General features: G+C 39.4%; 1 protein-coding gene across 2 annotated transcripts in view; it reads left to right on the plus strand.

Moving 5' to 3' along the window:
- The window catches only part of mtmr11 (myotubularin related protein 11), a 38541-nt gene that overhangs the window by 9027 nt on the left and 9192 nt on the right, over positions 1 to 20322 (plus strand). For both annotated transcript variants that reach the window (XM_022190463.2, XM_022190462.2), the window contains 11 exons: positions 425 to 494; positions 8649 to 8785; positions 9325 to 9394; positions 9773 to 9912; positions 10322 to 10397; positions 13345 to 13492; positions 13891 to 13978; positions 14577 to 14665; positions 16275 to 16402; positions 18492 to 18570; positions 19159 to 19229. In XM_022190463.2, coding sequence (XP_022046155.1) covers positions 431 to 494; positions 8649 to 8785; positions 9325 to 9394; positions 9773 to 9912; positions 10322 to 10397; positions 13345 to 13492; positions 13891 to 13978; positions 14577 to 14665; positions 16275 to 16402; positions 18492 to 18570; positions 19159 to 19229 — 1090 coding nt within the window. In that variant the 5' untranslated portion in view covers positions 425 to 430. The remainder of the gene's footprint in view (positions 1 to 424; positions 495 to 8648; positions 8786 to 9324; positions 9395 to 9772; positions 9913 to 10321; positions 10398 to 13344; positions 13493 to 13890; positions 13979 to 14576; positions 14666 to 16274; positions 16403 to 18491; positions 18571 to 19158; positions 19230 to 20322) is intronic.

Genomic DNA, 20322 nt, shown 5'->3' on the forward strand with positions numbered 1-20322 from the left:
CTGAGTAATTATTTTCTCAATTAATTTATTTGGTATTTAGTCTCCAAAATATAGGGAGTGGCCATTTGTCAAAGCACAAGTTGACAAACGTCACCCAAAGAAATTCAGTTCAGTTAAAAATAAAACAAACAAACAGCTAATAATACTAAAAAAATCTGAAACTAATTAATCAACTATCAGAATAGTGGTAGATTCGTTTTATATGTGACACCCAACTGATTAATCGTTGCGTCTCTAGATTTAATACACTAAATATTGCTTATTTGTTGGTGAGCTGTAGGGGTGTTGGTATGATTTTATTTTAAACTTTTGGACAGAGCAAGACTAGGTGTTTTCCAAGTTTAAATTCTTCATGCTTGGCTAACTGACTGCTGATTAAACATTATTATAACTGAGTAATAATGTCTGCTTGTCTCCCCTTAAGGAGAGGATGCTGAGTCAGACTGGGGTGAATGCGAGGAGTCGAGATGTGTTTGGGCTACGCTGCCTGCCAGGTAAGACTGTGCCTTAATCACCTGTGGTTTGTAGTTTTATATAGAAAGATTTTTAGATATGTGAAGCTATCAGGTTAATCACTAATAAACAGTTTGTTATGATTGTCAGAGCCTAAATAATATATGACCATCCAGCATAAACTTCATCTGACGACTCCCCCCTGCAGTTTTACGGTCACATATAATATCAACACTCGGTACCACAGAGGCAGAAAACTGCTGTTGTGTGCATTGTTCCGTGTTAAATTTGCAGCCGCACCTGGAGCAGGAATGTCACAGCAGGTGCTTTGCCTTTGAGACGGGAAAACATCTGCTGTTGAAAAGCTAACATGAACACAGGAATGAAGACTGAGAGATTCGACAAACAATAATATACAGTTGATGAGATCAAAAAGTCTTGAAGTTTTTATTGCACAATGAAATCGAGTGAGATGTTGACAAATTGCATTAAAATCAGTAAGAGGTGTTTTAGTTTCCCAGATTTAAATCATGAAGCACTGATGACTAGATAAATCCGAGTCCTAAGAACTGTTGTGACGTCAGCGGTTTGGGAGCAGTGGTACAGCGTGCCAAACGGCTCCAACTCATGCAGAGCAGTGCAACAGCAGTTCTTTGTAGATGCAAACAGCTTAGGGACAGATTTATTGTGTAGTTACACATTAATTTAACCATTTTCTGTTTGTACATCACAAAACAAGATGACTGTGCTGCTCACTTAGACTGTTCTGCACCTGCAGGGAGAAGTATAGGTCATATAAATTCCCCAGCCCATTTCTAAGGTCCTCTCATTTGTACTCACTTTGGGCTCATTTTTCATTGCAATAAAAAGCCATGCACTTCTATGGAAGTCAAAAGAACTCATGGATGTCCTCTGTGTAGTATGGCACAGCCTTAAATCATTGGAAAAGAAAAACAAATGTTGAATCAGTATGTAAAACATTTTTCCCCAAGTAACCACAAAGGGATCTACTTTCTATGTATTAACTGTTTGACTAAACTTCTTCACATTTTTACAACTTTTGCAAATTAGGTGTTTTTCGTACTAATCACAGTAACTTTCTAAACATATTTCATCATGCTAAATGTATCTCCCGATAAGTTACTGACAACTTCCATTGACCATGCTGCTTAATTTTAATGAACAGTTGCGTTCTATTTTACTTTTAAATACCGATTTTGATTCAGTGCCCCAGCTGCAACTGACGTTAACGTTGACACGTTCATGGACCATTGGACAGCTGAATATCTGACAGTTGTTTCTGTTTTTACAGGTTCCGAGTATAATTAGTAGTGTAGTTTTGGTGATTATAATTTTAAAAAACAGCAAAGCAACCATGACTTTCACAGCTGCTGATGGGTTTCTGGGATTTGGTTTGCTATGACTGTGTTCGGCCTTGATGTTCATGATATGACCCGAGATCCTACACATGTCTGGCACAATCTTTTCAAACATGCATAACCCCAAAATCACTTTCCCTTTTCCCTCAACTGTTAAAACCCCTGCTGAGAAGACAGAATTTAGTCAGCTAGATTTACCAGAAGTCAACACTCTTAACTCCACGGATAATCTGCTGACTAGTGCGGGGCCTTTAGAGCGCAGCTTGTTTCACTTGCCTAGCCTCTGCTTATGTTCTTGTGTCAGAACAGCAGCTTTTCATAAGAACAGCAGCAGACCAGGGTGCCTAGATGTGAGTCAAGCTAATCTTTAACGCTTATATCAGCAGCTACTCGCCACGGGAGCAGATAAAATGTAAATGTCTGTTTTTGTGTGTTAGTAGGAAGTTCATGACCCTTTCTTTTCAGCTCTTCGTCACACACACACCCGTATTTCTGTCTCTTTCTGTCTGATTAATTTACACTGATCTATTTTTATCTTTGACTTTTCATTGTTTTATTTTTAGCTTTTAATCTCTAGTTTTCTCTGATAATGTTGGAATTTTAACGTCTGTGTTTTGTTGTTGACATGCAGTCTGACATTGTGTGCTTCCACTGACCTTCCACACATGCTTTTTTCAAAATATACACACACTTCCTTCCGTATTTTCATTCAGTTAGCCAGGCTAATTTGTTTTCCACCAGTATGTTTTCATCAAATACTTTCCAGACTGCTAGCACTCGACAACACACACTATTCTTAGCTGTTAACATTTCACTGTGAAATGTCGACTGTCTTTACTGCACATTTTTTCCCCCTGCTGGCTTTCAACCTCATCCCCAACAACAAATCTAAACTCTCTCTTTCTTCTCTTTCTCCACCTTCATTCCAGCCAGATTAGAAACACAGCTGTGCATGAAAAGCTGTCTTACATTAGGACAGAGAAGAAGACAGATGTGTATTAGCAGCACTGTTGTGCCTTTTCAGAATCCTTATTTAGTTTTTCCACAGAGACCTAAATTAGCTCTTGTGTGAGCTAAAATTACTTTTGGTACGCAGTTAGTGTAGCAGATCATCCAAAAATGGCTTTGGATTTCAGGCAGACAATTTATCCTTTGGCTCTGTGCACACTCTGCAGAGTAAGTGTTGAGACAATTTGTGAGAACAAGTTCACTTTCAGACACAAAGGAGTCATGAGTCGGTGTTACCGCATTGAGTGAAAGGGCTCACGTTGCACCTGTGCTTTCTCGCTTTCTCCCCCTCGAATGCATACATGCCAACACAACAGAATGAGTCATTTGTCAACACTCCCTTGTGTAGAAGCAATATTGTGGGTGCTTATCCCGGTAAAACAGTTATACTGTTGTTCCATGGTGAGGTGATGTAGGCTGTGTTTAAAAGAGTCTCAAATGAGATGCACTGAGAAGCTGAAAACATCTATGTGCATTAAAGAGTCAAAAATATGTTTTGTTCGCAGAAGTTCTGACCGTAGTTAACGGGCAGGCAGCATTGACTCTGTTCTCATGTGACGCTCGGACACAGGACCTCAGAAACCGAGCCGGGCTGCAGGAGGGCAAACAGGTCAGGACAGCTCCAGCAGCCATAAGTAGATCATGTACCATTTCAATGCTGCAACGGGGGGAGAGGGTATACTGTCCATTCACACACAATGCCAAGAGGGCAGGACCCCCTTCAGAGCAACTTCACAATCCCCTTTCACCACAGTCTAAAGTTACTGTGGGATTTAAAGGCTGTCGATCAGCGTTGTACATCGTTGATTGATGGACAAGAGACCCCAGCATCGATATTTGTATACTTGGGTATCGATCTTGACGTTGGAAAGAGTATTAAATTCTGTTCGGGGTCATTACTTTGGATGGAAATGTAGATGTTGGTGAAAACGATTGAGAAGATTTTTATTGTGATATTAAGTTCTGATGACAAGGATGTGTGGAGAGCTAGTGCATGAGACTATGTAATGATTCTGATGTTAAATGCTGAACATGTTGACTGGTTTGCTTTATATCAATGACAGTGTAACCTTCATATGAAAGACTGGAAAGTTCTTGGAAAGGTTTTGTCATTTTGAAAGTGCTTATGAGTATTACATGACATGGAAGTCGGACCTTTTCCGTTGGTGCTATAGTCTGTCGGCAGAGCAGTCTTCTGGACATTTTGTACTGTTCCAGATTATAGGGAAGACTCCACACACTGAGGGCTTTTTTTTCCCCCTCACTCATGAGGATTCTTTCTGTGTCCAGTATTTTCTTTTCGTCACTAAAGATACTTCTGTTTCCATAGATTTAAGCCGACGTAACTTATTCGTGGTCTTTGCTCTTTCTCCCTGTGGGATGAAGAGAGCACAAACCTTTAGCACTGCACGCATCCCAGCTGAAAATGAGGAACAAATGTGCATTAAAACAAATAAAAACGGAGGCTGAGAGCATGTGGTTCACATGTCTCTCAGCTGTGTTTTCTCAGGCTGATCCCTCTCTGCACATGCCCAAATTTCAACCTGATGTAGAGGAAAAAGTCATACATATGTGTCGATTTAACATTAGAAACTTGACAACTTCTTAAACCCTTCTCGTCAAATATTTTGTTGATTCGAATAGATTTCTCTACTCTGAGTGGTTGTGGTGCTCTAGGACAGTCAGGTTCCTCATTGTAGTGGCATTTGAGACCTTGCTGTTGAAATACAATGCAGCTTTCTGCCTTGAGGCGCAGTGTATTAGGAGAGTTTCTCCCTGTTTCTCTCAAGCAGGTTAAAGTTCCAATCCAACTTTTTTTTTTTTTTGGGTGAGATGACACTCTGTAACGGTGTCATTGTCAAAAACACAAAAATCTAAAATCCCTCATATTATTAGTCTGCACTGTACTTTGTCTAATGGCTTTTTGCCATTGTTGCTAAGCAGAAGATGTGCACCAAACTAAATACTCCAAACATCTAATAACTAATTTGAATTGTAATTGTGTCACTGCGGCTAATGCTTTTATGTTGCTAGTGCCTTTTAGCTTCTGTTTAAACTCCACATAGCTCCTGTTAGCGCCTGATGTTTACTGTTAACTCTTGTTAGCACCAGATGGCTCCTGGTAAGAGGATAAATTCAGTTAGCGTCTGTAAAGAACTTTTTGTTTTAGGATCCAAGTAACTATTAAGTGGTTTATTTACTAGTTTCCGGATGCTTATTATTTATGCCTTTGTCATATTTTCCTCAATGGCGGGCTTATTTTTCACTGAAAGCCCTGCACCTCCATGAAAACGGCACAACCATGACTAGAAGTAGAGCAAGTTCAGATTAACAAAGACAGTAAATTTTTTTTGATGATGAATTTCAAAGAAAAAAAATACACCTGGAACTTACATGTTGCCAATTATGTAAAAAAAAAAAAGTGACTGTACATAGTATAGATATTGCTTGCTTACTTTTTTAGTTTCCATACTTGTCTCTTATCTGCTTGGTGTAAACAAAGCCTACAGTTCAGCCAAAACGTTCCTGATCTACTGTAATGTGGCTGTTGGTAACAGCTGAGTTGTTCGTGGTTTTTATCGAGGAGTGGAGCTTTTGTTGTTTTTTTTATAAAATCTGAGTTCTTTTTGGCAAATTTTAAAAGGAGATGTGTAGAATAAAATGATTATGGCAAAATGTCACCAGTTTTGACAACTTTCCCCATGCAACAGCATTGAACACATAATATATTCAAAGACCATCCAGATGGTCAAAATTCGGACGATTCCTTTTGTTTTTTGAATTAAGAAGGTTATTATAAAAGTAATGTTGTGTATTGTACATTTAATAGCATCTCTCCCTGTCCCTTCCCCCCTTTCCTGTGCATGTACATGAATGTGCATGAGACAGCTGTGAAGAGAATGTCACAGTTGTTGGATCAGTGTACATTGTTACACTGTACCTGGAGTTTCCCAGGAAGAACATAAAAAACTTTACTGGATTAAGGTACAACTGTCCCATAAACACCTTTCCATATCTAGCAGACTCACGCTGCGATGAATCACCTGCTCCCACTAGGTTGTTAAATTTAAACAAAGAGCGTAAATAAGTCCACAGACCTCTGTTCTCCGTTTTCCTTTTCTTGTCTCCTTCAGTGCTTAAATCTGCAGGCTGCAGGAATGTTCTGGGCTCTGTTGCACCCTGGAGCGACATTAAAAAGAGGCACGCAAAAGCACAGATTGTCCTTCTGAAAGACAAGCTCCCAACAAGAGTTCACTTGTGTTCACTGTGCTAAGTATCTTAAGTCTGTGCAGCTAGATCATGCAAGGTCAGGTTTAAATGATAAATTTAGCTTTGGGTTTTTATGTGTGGTATGTGAGGCTAAAGGGCAAAAGCATAATCAGAGACCTCACTTAAAGGTTTAAACTCCTCTTGTGCAATCAGTAAATTATGGTATTGGAAGCACAGGCTCTTCTTCCTCTTTCTCTCTCAGCATAAACAAGTGTTTCATGTGTAAAAATGGCTATTTCCTGTTTGTGCTTTGTTAGCCCCCATAACATCCTTTAAGCTGTGAGCAGCGACTGGGGTCAGCCCAGCATCTCTGCTGTCATATCCAATATGCACTAATTCCTTCCCCACATACAGCAAAGGAATTTTGTGTTTCCTCAGTGTGTTTTTTCAATTTCGAGGAACCAGCAGACTTTCCCCGTCTTTTTCATGGTCTTCTGAGTGAAAGGAAAACATTTGCCTTGTCATGTGTCTGGCCAAACACTCCTCTTGTCGTGGACAAAAAGGCCATTTTCTCCACGTCTACCCAATCCTGGACTCTGTTGCCATGGAAACCCATAGTCTAGCTGGCAGAGGCTTTGTATTCCTGCGGGAGACCGTTATAAATGTGCTGCCTCACTGGTGTGTGTGTGTGTGTGTGTGTGTGTGTGTGTGTGTGTGTGTGTGTGTGTGTGTGTGTGTGTGTGTGTGTGTGTGTGTGTGTGTGTGTGTGTGTGTGTGTGTGTGTGTGTGTGTGTGTGTGTGTGTGTGTGTGTGTGTGTGTGTGTGTGTGTGTGTGTGTGTTGGTCTGCACAACAACAAATAGTTTTCCTCTTTTTTTTTTTTCTTTCAGAATGTTTGTGCACATCTGTGTTTGTGTGCAAAAGATTATTTTGGGTGAAAAGGTTTGTTTTTGGAAGCTTTGTCCTGGAATTTCAGATGTTTCTTCAACTTTCCTCTCTACCAAGAAGTGGATGGCGTCCCCTTCAACAGAATTCTTAGATTACTAATGAAATCCTGCACACATAATGCATAAGCTTTAGCATGACACATACAAGCATGTTTTTTCCTAAGAGACTGTTCTGCTTTCTTCATAGGTAATTATAAAAATCCACAGAGATTTAAGCCGTCATTTTAAGTTGTCCTTATGCAATTCTCAGTATCTGAATCATCACCTCCTACATTTTATTGAATGAACACAATATTAGCTGGCCTCTCAGTGGTCTTTGCTTATACTGCACAGTATTGTGTTATTATTATTTTTTTCTACATTTTTAAAGAATTACATTTCTAAGGTTGTTCAGTTTTGGAGCCATGCTTTATTCTGAGGCATACGTGTAGTTTAATTAAGGGCTGAGCTATTAATACCCGATAGCTGAGAAACCAAAACAAGAAAATAAAATAAAATAAATGTTTTAATATTGATGATAATAGATGGATGTTTACAATTTTTAAAAACAACAAAACACAAATAATACATATAATACATAATGGAATATTTGTAAAATTGCAATCCATTTATGATTAAAGTTAGATGTTTTATGGGTCTACAGAGTTGTAGGTTTATATTATTTCATTATAAAGAAATGGTTTATATTTGTAATGTTATTGATATTTTTGTGTATTTCAAACATGCAAAAAATTTGGTGAAACTATAGATTTTCTTTACAATGCATCTCACGTGGTCATAGTCAAGCAAATTTTAGATATTTTAAGTGAGTATTGAACTTAAGCTTCGTAGTATTTCTGAGAAAAATTATAATTAGATATTTTCCCCCGAATCATTCAGCCCTATTTTAAATGGTCGTTTTAGCGTTTTAAAATGTCAGCTTGATAAATTTTCACTTATATGCTTGAATTTGACACTAGTGAAATCATATGTACATCTGTATTCACCAACAAACCAATTCTGCACAACCTAATTTTTTTTTCTGCTCCTCCCTGTCCATCTGACCGAGGACTTGCAACATTTCGAGGACACACCTTTTTGTTTAAGGATGTTGTTCCAGCCACTCCCAGCAGCCTGTTCTCTTTCATACTGCTGTGACTCTGTCTGTACACTTCCTGTTGTGTCCTCACCACTTAAACGGAAAAGTGGTCTGAAGGTTGACTGTCAAAAATGAAAGCTCTTCCTAGGCATATATCACCCATGAATTCCACCATGTATGTCAAGATGCGGGGGTGAACCCGTGCAGAGAGCAAACAGGAGACAAGGCTGAGGCAGAAAAGGCGATTTAATTTGGCAGAAAATAAACTCAGGAGAATATGACGGAGGGAGCTCAGGAAACTATCTGAGGAAGGGGTGATGGGGAGGAGGTGACGGGACCGGGAATCAGCTGTCCAGCCGACGTCCAGGGAGATGTGGGTCAGCAGCAGAGAGCGGGCAGGAGGTTCCGATTCCGGGGGGGAGCACGGGTTGTAATGGGTGGTGGGCAGGATGAGCACAGGTTTGGTGGAGCAGGGGCCTTCCAAGGCGAGGGGAGAGATCCAGGTGTGTAGGGGTGGAGGAGGGGGCCCTGACAATGCAACCTCTCTAATACAGCTCCCTTTTGTCCTCACTAGGTGAATGTGTACTTCAGAGAGCCGTAATGGTGAGGAAGAAGTTGACTGCCAGGGAAGGAAGAGGTTGGCTGTCCGGGACACTCTTCTGTACCCACTTCAGAGTGGCTTTTGTGCCCCAGGACAGTCCCAAACCTGACGTGAGTCTTTTACCTCCTCTGATTCAAATAATTACTAGGGCTGCAATGAGCCAAAGAAAATGGTAGTCATCTGAAATGTTACCTGCTCTTCAGTGAATGGATTGGTTGCAGGTAAAACAACAAAAAGCCACAGTGCACTGCTAGCTAATCTGCTAGCCTTACTAGCTTAAATGACTTCAGTTAGTCAGTTAGTTTGGAGCCAACTCTGAGTTAATGCTCGATAAATATTAAATTGGTTAGACTTAATAGGACACATTAGTTTGGGCAAGATCAAAGTTGTGAAAACACTGGGGTGTTCCCAGGTCTGTTCTTTTGGCTACAAAAAATAATGGATTTATCCTTAAAGCCTATTAAAATGACTGCATCCCTGATACTTACATTATGTTATGGTTGTGCATTGTGCTGTTATTTGCTCTCTAAAGGATAACATTTTAAAATACAAGTCCATTTAACATTATTGGAAAACAGTGATACATTAGTAATGCCTATTTATGCCTATGTGTGTTTTTTTTTTGTCTTAATTAACATTCATGATGCAGGACAATGCAGACCCAGTGCTTTTAGGAGATCATGATGTGGCTTTGGCAGCTATAGAGAAGGTTGTCGTTGGTAAGTAAAACCTCATGGCCACTTTTTTACTCAGGATCAATACAAGTGTTTTAAATTATGCCATGAATAGACATTGATTGACTAGTATTACTTTTAAATGTCCAATAACAGACTCAGACAAAAATGTATCTCTCTTATTATCTGTTATTAATATTGTGGTCACAGTAAAGATCCTAGGACTAATTATTTATATTTATGTTTAATTGACTTGTGAAATCTAAGTGTAAAAATATAAATTTTCTATATTTTGCGAAAAGAAGGTGGATTGATGCATAAATATTCTTGATCTGCTTGGCTCCACACCCATTTCTCATCTGTTTAATATTTACTTAATATTTATATACTCCCCCCCCCCCCCCCCCCCCCTCTGTGTTGCAGTGGGCCCAAACAGGACCAAGCTGGTGACCCCAAGCTCCTCGCTGAAGTTCACTCCAGAGGAGCTGGTGCTTTACTGCAGGGACATGAGAGTCATCTGCTTTCTGTTTGATCGCCTCACTCCAGACACACAGGTCATAGAGGTCAGTCCATCTGCCGATTTACAAATTTATGATCTTATTTAAAGCACAACTGTGTGGGTTGTGAGTCCAAGGCCTTGTAGAAACAGACAATTTGCAGGCAGTCTCCTTGTCGAACTGTTGTTTTGTGTTATTTTATAGAGTTGTACAGTCTGTAAAACATATTTGATGTACATTTTCCAAGTTTTTCTCTGGGAGATTAGTGTGCTGCAGTCAAGATTTGCATACAGGTGCATCTTTTATTGTTTGTGTGCTTCAGATCGAAGGCTCTGGTTACCAACATACAGTCATCAGTCATTTCAGAGCCTTAAGATGTCTGCGTAGAGAAGCTGATATGACACTGCAGGGCCTCTGTGTTGAAAGCTGATGACCTTTGTCATGTTGATGGGCTCACTGTGGTTTCCCTCCTCAGATAACCTACACCATTGCCAAGGCTGCCAAATCTGGGTCCGTTTTATCTTTCCAGAATGCTGCCCTCGGGAGTGTAGGTGAGGAGATCAATGTATACAACAAGTCTTTGCCTTCCTGGCACTGATGCAATACCCTGTCAGTCTGTCTATCATTCTGTGGATGTTTGTCTTCCCAGGGACACATATCCAACCGTCCACCCATTATCTATACGCCACTTAATCCTCTATAGGGTTGCAGGGTGCTTTAGCCTATCTCATTTGACTTAGGGCGAAGGCAGGGTTCACCTGGACAGGTTGACAGTATGTGGAGGGCTACACAGAGAGGCAAATAACCAAGAACACATTCACAGCTACAGACAATTTATAATCATCAATTAACCTCAGCATGTCTTCGGGCTGTGGGAGGAAGCCGAAGCACCCGGTGAGAACCCACACAGGGAGAACATGGAAAACTCTGTGTCCTACAAATATAGTTTTAAATTAACTTAGTGTAGCTAAGAACCATTAAATTTGAATAAATTATGTTCTGTCAGACATCCAGTGGGTACGGAAAGTATTCAGACCCCTTGAAATTTTTCACTCTCTGTGTCATTGCAGCCATTTGTCAAAATCAAAAAAGTTCATTTTATTTCTCATTAATGTACACTCAGCACCCCATCTTGACAGAAAAAAACAGAAATGTAGAAATTTTTGCAAATTTATTAAAAAAGAACTGTACTTCTCCTTTAAATTCATCATGGAAAATGAGAACTGTGCAACTTGTCTTTTAATATCAATGTGTCATCAATGTGAACACATTGCAATGTCAATGTTGAACCAATTTCTTATGGAGCCCTAATATAGATACATCCAAAACAAAATAGTCTATTGGGATGATAATGTCATGAAAATGACTGATAGTTAACGATCTGAGTTATTTATCACAATCTTCCTGTCATTCAGTTTTTTTTGTGCATATTTTACCTCAAATGAATATTCATGGCAGTAACAGCTCTTTTCAAGTGTGAAGCAAATGCCCACGTCAGTCAGAGTCACAGCAGGAATGCGTTAGTAATGTGCTTTATTTGCTATTCAAAGTCATGGAAGTTTCTTTCTGTAGTGTCTTTATCAAGTGTGTTCTCATTTCGGTTTTCCCCCGTTCTAGCTCCAGAGACAGAATGTACCCAAAACTGTGATCACAGACTGTCATTTCCCCATGTCCTCAACTCTGTGCCATCTGTTTTTGTTTCTATCTATCTCTACCTTCTGCCACAGCATCTGAATGTCGTGTTACAAGTCTTAAAACAGGGGAGAATGTGAAACTGGAAACATAATGGTTTCTGTGCAGACCATAATGACATAAAAAGCTCACATCCTCTCTGGCTGGCAAGATTTGAAACATTCTCCTCCATGATGACGGAATGAAATGCTGTCTCTGAAACCAAAGCCATATGTGAAGAAATCTCTGTGGTTTCAAACGGAGACTCACTAAAAGTTTTAGAGGCTCCGTTTGACAGTGACTGAAAGACTGACTTTGGTTAAACCTCCAAAATAAATGTATATTTAAACTATTAGAGAATCAAAATCTCTTCTGTTTGAAAAACAAATGGGCTACAGTTAACCACTAATAAAACAAACGCTTTTAACAATTATCCACATTTCTAAGTGAGCCACTATGTGTTCACTTCAGCCATATAGGAAAATACGAGCCTCTCTGTACAATGTATTATGCTATGTAAAGCTACGCTAGGCTGACCAGGCTGTTCATGATTGTCAGCTCTTGGATAAATAATGCAAGCCCCCCTGTGAAACAAGTCGCCAGATGACCTACAGTTCAACTCTACCCTTGGGGTCAAGTGTGTCTGCTGTGTGGTCAGTGCTCTGAATATACAGTGTCTCCAAAAAAACTGACATCATTTAAGATGTCCATATCGTGAGTGACTACATGGTCAGGAGAAATTATACTTAATAGGATTTATTTTGGACATAAAATATTTTATTCTACAAATTTCAAATGGAAAAATCTGGGGGATGGTAATTTTATAATGTTCCAAAGTTATTCCAAGTGTTCAGTGTGTGTGCGCCGCTTGTGACACGTCACACATCAAGTCAGTAGTGCCACACTCGCTGCAGCATGTCTTGAAGCTTCTCATGCCGCATTCAAATCTGCTTTCCTGTTGGCGCTTGTTTATGAAATTTTCCCACAAATTCACATTGTGCATTTGCATTTGACTGAGTTTGAGCATACTTCAATGCACAGAACGCCTTTTCTGTTGCAGTAAATGGCATGTCTGTTCCTGAAAGCAGAAAAATAATAATGATTACACATTTTTGAGCAAAAAGAGCAGACAAATTATTAGGTGATGAAATGATGTCAATTTTTTTGGAGGGGGACACCTTGTATGACAGGACTCTGTGGAAAAACTTAACAAAACCTAGGCAACATATCACGGCCTTGTATGAACACAGAGTAGTTGTTGTATAAAGTACTTGAAATTGCTCAGAGTACATTTTGCTTTTGTCTCCCCTAAAAAGGATTTCAGTCAAGCTCAGACTGAATTTGATAAAAAGCATCAGAAGGTTGGCTGTGCTTTCATATTGTATCCAGTATCCATTGTTTTTCCTTCTGTTTGAATATCTAGAGCTATAACATATCAACTCTTACTGCAAGCTTATTAAATCTTGCATCAAATCTGAAAATGACTTGGTTTTTCCATACCTTCACCTTTTCAGTTACCGATTATATATAACAGAGAAAAACAACAAAAACTTCACATCAGAGGAGCTGAGAGAAGAAATTTTAAATCATTCTTCTGAAAATTACCTCAATAAACAATGAGTCCTCCTTAATAGCCTGAGCTTTTTGCACTGGCATGCTGCTGAATTAACACCCCTGATTCCTTTCCTGAGAAAAGCATTTAATGCCTAAATAGATGCAGCGTTTGTATAATGTAGCTAAAAAAGTTAGGGTGTCATAAGCATCAAAGCAATTTTTGCACAAGATAGAAATCTCAGCTGAAGTGTTTGAATCACTTTCCTCCTCCAGAAATGAAGCAGTTTCTAAGCAACCGTCGTCGAGACGCCCACATGAACTGGTTTGAATCTGCCTCCGACTGGGAACAAGAGCTGGAGAGGTGTGGAGCCACTAGCTGGAGAGTCAGCTCCGTCAACGACCGCTTTGAGATGTCAACCAGGTAAATTCACAAGAACAACCAAATGTGTGAAGTTGTGATGTTTAAAAAGCACATCTGGTGTTTTTAAATCAGACTTCACGTGTGGTTTTCTTTGGTATATCACCCTTACCTCTTAACCGATGATACACAAAAAAAAAAGATCCCCACCAACCACTGCCACTCTTTTCAGGAATGTGTGAATACATCTGCTTTCAAGTCCTTGACAAGACAATGTTTTGAAAGCGTTCTGTTGCAAACACAAATACACATCAAGCCAAGGATGAACTCCTTTAAAAGTGTTCAAACTTGTTGATTTTTTTTTTTTTTAAATATAAAATAACCCTTCCATTCTGCATAACTGTAATCACTCTATTTATATTGTGGCAATAAAACTGAGCCTTATTTTTTGTTCTTGTCAGCCTGCCGAGGTTCATCGTGGTTCCACAAAAGGTTTTAGACACAGAACTGAAGAAAAGCTTTGCCCACTTCAATGAAGGACGCATCCCAGTAAGTGTTCTTAGTATTGGCCTACATTTTGATTTGAAACACCACTCCATTCACCACTACTTAGTTATTTTCAGATTTATTCATCGATTTATATGTTGGGTGAAAGTCTCACTCCTAAAAAAACATGTTCATAGTTCTTATTCCTGTATTTGTTCCACAGGAACAAACTTGTGAAGGCATTTTTGCTAAAGCAGAGCAGCTAAAGGAAGTACTTAGCTGGATTTTCTGGCAGTAGATCAAAGCACATTTTCAAATCCGGAACTGACCTTGCTGTCAGAATAAAACAACAAAGACCACAAAGGTTTCACTCCATGTTCTTTCTTTTAGAAAGATGTATTTACAGCCAGAATTCTTGTTGGTACTTGAGAGAAAATCAAAGGTATAAATTCTTCAAACAAGGCCTTTTCCTTACCCAAGAGTATAATATGTGTTATGATCGAATGATCTTTCAGCCTTGATCATCTGTGAGATGTGAGTTGCCTGCTTATTAACATTCCTGCGATACAAATTACAAGATGAATGCAGATGCAGCGAGTGCCTTTGGGGAATTTTCACAATGTGGAACGTGTTATTAAAGACGCTGCGTTTTTTGTTGCAGCGCTGGTGTTGGCGACATCCCAGAGGCAGTGATCTGCTACGAATGGCCAGCTTCCAGAACAACATCTACCATGAGAAAGACGACATCAGGTGTGAGCATACACAATGCTTTTTAATGGATTTTAGTGCATGTGTGGACGTCAGAGGAAGCATTAACATTTAGCCACCCATACGTCAGTCTTAATTGTAGGGTGTAGCTTTCACAAGACAAAGAATGGGTTACAGTGGAGTAATACTAGGTTGGTTGTTAGGATTTAAAGCTTCTGTAGGGACCATTTTTTATGTAAAAATAACGCTGACAAAATCAAGATTCTATGAGCAGGAACATGGCCTTAACAATTTTCAGTCTTTTTTTTTTTTTTTTATGCAGACCAGGAAAATTTTCTGCGGGAAAATTAGCTTCACATTAAGCTGCTACCTTTTGCACACTGGTAGCTTCAGTTTAAGCAAAGTTGCCTTTTAAGATTTTGCTACGGTTCACTCAGTTGTCAACTATAAACCACTTTCTGCAAACAAACTGCCTTGTTGTGCTGCAGCTGTCGGTTTATTTTAATCAGAGAAGATGCATAGATGTGTCTGAAAGCTGTCTGAACACAGGAAACAAGTTAACATAGCAGCAGGCCGTGGGCTAAATATTGCAAGTTCTTACAGAAACTTGCAGCTGCAGTTTAAAAACTGCTCCCAACTCAAACCTTTATTTTACTCTGGTGGAATATTGCATCATTGTTCATTTTGTGCTATGTTGGTGGTTGGGTGGCTCAGGGTGGCATAGCAAAAAAAAAAAAGGACTTTGAAAGGGAACTGTAGTCTGTAAAAGTTTGGGAACCACTGCTCTAAGAAATTTATTCAGACATCTGACTTGAATTTTTTATGTCTTGGAAGAAGAGATCACCTGCTCACAAACATATGACTTAAAAGTAGAGCTAAACAGGTACTGGATTTTTGTTGTGGATGCTGATAACAGTTTTGAGGATGTAAGGAGTTTTTATATGCTTTCTGTGTAGTTTACTTATTGTTTTTAGATTTATTTATTTTTTGTTAATCAGGAATCTCTTTTTTTGAAGGAGACCTGGGTAAGAAGGCACACCATCACAAACTATTAATTTGAGCATGTCAGCAAGGGAGAAAAATAAATCCCATCTAAGAACTATTGGCGTAAAGAAGCATAAGGCAAAATTCAGCTTAGAAAGAGCAATTGCGCTCTTTAATTACACATTTTTTGATCAGACCTTTGATCTATCCCAGTGAGACAAAATCATTTTTGCTGCTCTGAAGGCTATTCCATAACAAGGACACAAAGTAGGAGATGACCGTTCTACTGAAGTTCTTCACAAATCCTGGGTGCCCTTTAGAGCAGCCATTCTGATGAGCTGTGCATGTATGTGCATAAATATATGCATACAGTAACTGAAAGTTATACTGAAAAGGGAAAAATTATCATTCCAGCCATGTATTACATGAACTATTTAGCAACTTAGCATTATAAGATGGCTCGACTAAGCGCCACCAGTATTCATGATGTGACATGTGCTGCAGACAGTATTTGTATTTCATATCGGACAACATAAACATCAATACAGTACCAGTATATTTAACTTGCATATTGGCTAGGCTATGCTGAAAAGGCTGGATTGTAGAGTCAATGCTGGACTGTTGCATGTGTGTCAGTCTGTTAACTGCAGGATGTGTTCTTCTGTAGAAACCTGGAGATGGTCCTGTTTGGGTGCCAGTCTTCATTGTGTGTAGTGGTGGAGCTGGGCGAGGAGCTGCCCTCGCCTGCCGACATCCAGCTGGCACACAGCCGCCTGCGCGCCCTTTGTCTGGGAGGTGGGCATCGGACATAAACGCACACATCCACACCTGAGCAAATATGTATTCACACACACACACACACACACACACACACACACACACACACACACACACACACACACACACACACACACACACACACACAAAAAAACTAATGTACGAAAAGGACTGTGACAAATGAAGCACCCACATCCACCACTGTCATTAAAATCCACTGGTTATATAAATCACTTACTTTTTAAATGAATTACTTCTTTACTAAGAGAAGATACGTATCATTTAAACCACTGAGGTATAATCTCTACTTTATTCATCATATTTGCACTATATTTCATTATATTGTTGTGCTTTTTAGCAAATGAGTTGCAAGATGAAGCAACAGTCTAGCAGTCCTTCACTCATGCAGCCATGTTGGTTTATTTTGCATCTCTGTTTTGATGTTGCCATCATGAGTCTTGCGTAATAGTAATTTTTTTCCAGTTTCCTTCCAGCTGACCTTCTCGTGGTCTGATGATATGTGTGTCAGTTTCTCCATTAGGTTTTCTTAACAGATTATTAGTCAATTGCCCTTATGTTGGTGGTGCTTCCCTCCCACAGTTCCTTGTGATAGCTTCTTCCCATTAGTCTAATTAAAGAGATTGCGTCAAACTATTCATAGTTGAGTTTTTTTTTTGTAGGTTTTCTGTAAAGTTTCCTGAAAGCCTGTCGTTTTCTGACATTTCCAAAAAAACATGTGAGTATGCTGCATTAAATGATTCATGCTCTCTTTTTTTCACCACAATATAAAAAAGAAGCAAGTTAGTGTTTTTCCAGGAGACAAGTCCTCTTGCCTGTGAATGGGGGGAACATAGCATAGCCTCCGCATGTTTTTCCAGTTATCTAAAATGCCAGTGTTAAGCTTTTCCCACGTCTTTTGTTTAGTTGAGTGCTTGTTCTTTATGTTGAAACCTTCAGAATACTGACATTAGTGTTATTGATTATGATTTGATCACATCTTTAAAGGATGTGCTCTAATTTCTTTCCTATAGTTACATATTTTTTTTATATTTTCTTTCCTTTACAGTTGTCTTTTTCTATAAAGCACAGGGTCAGCCATAATTTGGTGCCCCTTGAGCAGATAGGGTTAAGGAGCCTTAGCTGCTGAGGCACCGTTACACCCTGGTTACACCCTGGTTACACCCTGGTTACACCCTGGTTAAAGTTGTCTGTAGCATGCATGTGACCCTTAAATCAAACATAACTGCTAGTTCTTCCCACTCATTTTGTGGTGGATCAAAGCAGGCTTTGTGAGACTGTATTTATTGTTGCTTTTGTCATCTAAGCACAGGCAGCACATTCCACGGTTGAGTAAGACCAGAGATGACAAAACCCATGGCCGTCCACAGCTACAGGCCTTGGAACTGAAATGCTGACCCGTCTCACGCAAACACACACTCCCACTCTCTCTCTCACACACAAACATTGTTTAAAGGTCACAGATTATCAACGGTTCACACATTTGTCAACTCAGTGCTTTGTCTTTTTGTGGGTAAGCGCTTCACGGCTCAGAAGATCGTCCTGTACAAGCAGCCCCTCACATGTATTTAGCTGGTTTACTGGCGGTGGGCTTTACATCCTCACAACAGCTGCATTGAGAATAAAACTAGACATTAGAGTTTTTGTAAATGACTAATCCCCCCTGAGATTATGTGGACTTTACATTGTGAATCCCATTCAAAATGTGGCTTTTCTTGTAAATTATTAATTTATAAATTATTAATTACTGGTAATCAGTGTGCTATGGTACCAAATTATAAAACAAACTGGTTTGAATGTGGCTTGACCCCAATCAGTGCCATATTGACTGACTTTCAAAAGTGAGCTTCTCAATTAATCATTCAAAAGGGGGAAGTGAGGCAATAAATTGTTAACTTAATAAAATTATTTGCAAAATGAGCAGCCAGGATCTGAGAAGCATGTTATTTATTCTCCAGATCGTGTGCAGCAGTTATGCTTCAGGTCAGCCTTCATGTGTGGGTTTCCTGAATCCTTTAAGGGCTTTCATACATTTGTAGTGAGAATGCAGGAATATGATCTGATGCCTTTTCCTTGTTTTGGCTTGCAGATATCTCCACATCTGTGTCAGTGCCTGATGACAAATGGTTGTCTACCCTGGAAACCACCCACTGGCTAGACTACACCAGGTAACAGCTCTGATTGGCCAGTCTGGCCGTGAATACCATCCCCAACAAAGACTTATCACGTCCTTCCAGCTCATGGTTTTGTGTTGCTCAGCTTATCTAAGTAGTGACTAGCTGAGGCATTTGAAGAACTCAAAGTACTTTTTAAAAACCTTGAAAGTTCTCAAATAAAACATGAAAATCCCAAAAGTTGACAGAACTTCATGCAGGACAAGTACTGGATTTTTGGCTGAATACAACATTCAGATCCAATTCAAAATTCAATTTAAGACTGTGGGGCTAGTTTAAGAACAGATGTAAGCACAGACAGACATTTATGAGCTTAAGAGCTGTCTAGGGCTATGTTCAGCTACTACTGAAAAGAAGAGCTCAGAAATATTATATAAAGTTGAATACAGAGATAGTTTGTTATTATTATGCCAAGCTCAAGAGCGCAGAGTTCTTCTTCTACACCTCAAACAAATCAAAGGTGAATTTATTACAATTAGATAATATTAAAACCTAAGACTGTAGCTGCACAGTCAGTATTGTCTGTATGTAAATAGTCACAATACTGTTTGCAATGCGATGACTGTGCCTTTGTGTGTGCAGGTCCTGTCTGAGAAAAGCCTCAGAGGTAGCCTGCCTGCTTCGTGGCGGTCACCTGACTGTGGCACTGCAAGGTGAGTCACATGATGCCAGACCTCGGCTCGTATTATTCAATCCATTCATTATTCACAGCGCCTCCCTCTCATTAATGCCACATTAGGGCTTGCCCTGAAGTAGCTATATACTGTGGACAATCACACTCCACTGAGCCTACATGCGCTCTGTCAAAGGCCTCCATACAACATGCTCTTATCAAAACAATTACACCTGCCCACAACCGTTGTTTAACGAGAGCGATGAGGCAGACTCGATGTAAGAAAAACAACATCTGTCTAATTTCATTGATTGAATAACGGCAAAGATAAATTCCATGCAAAGTGCAGTAAGCAGAAAAAGCATCTGAAATCTAAATATGCCTTGAAAACAACAACAGCTGCGTTTTTTAGTGTACTTTACAGGTAGGTGCTTCACCAGCTTTGAGAACTTGCAGCAGTTCTTCTGTGTATTTCAGCTGTTGCACTGAGTTCTGTTTCTTTTTGTGGTTCCAGACTGACTCTGATATTTAGGTCAGTGGCCAGTCCCTCAGAGACATTTTAGACTGGTTTACGACTTTTACTCAGCTCAGATGTGTCTAATCTGAGTTAGACAATCTCACAAAATAAAACACTGACTTATTTTAAGCCTGTGAAGTTAGCTACTGCATGCTCACGCTAACCACAACCTATATTTCCATGGTAACGCTCAATGACACCAGTTTGCAAATAGGGGTGAAACATTTATGTTTTGCTAACCTTCACTACTTTTTTTTTAACATTTTCACAATTTTTCCACTAAATTATCCTCCTATAAATCCTCTTAAAGTATTCTATTACACTCAAAGATTTTCTGCTGAAGTGAAGGCAGCTTTAATTCAGTTGTTTGTTCAGCTGTCTTTTGTGGTTTGAAAAGCATCTGAATTTAACAAGAATGTGCTGCAAATGAATCCCGCCTAAGAATGTCAAGGTCTAATCTGCTTTGTGCAACAGATAAAATGAAACATTTAACTAAAGTATGGTGTGCTGCGGGACTCAGTGTTCTTCTTGTGGCTGAAGACAGCGTTTTGACTGTCCAGGAAGGAGATAATCTTGAACCCAACTTCTGGTTCAAGGTTCCTTTTCATATTGTTCC

Source organism: Acanthochromis polyacanthus, chromosome 12, assembly GCF_021347895.1.
Source record: "Acanthochromis polyacanthus isolate Apoly-LR-REF ecotype Palm Island chromosome 12, KAUST_Apoly_ChrSc, whole genome shotgun sequence".
NCBI lineage: Eukaryota > Metazoa > Chordata > Actinopteri > Pomacentridae > Acanthochromis > Acanthochromis polyacanthus.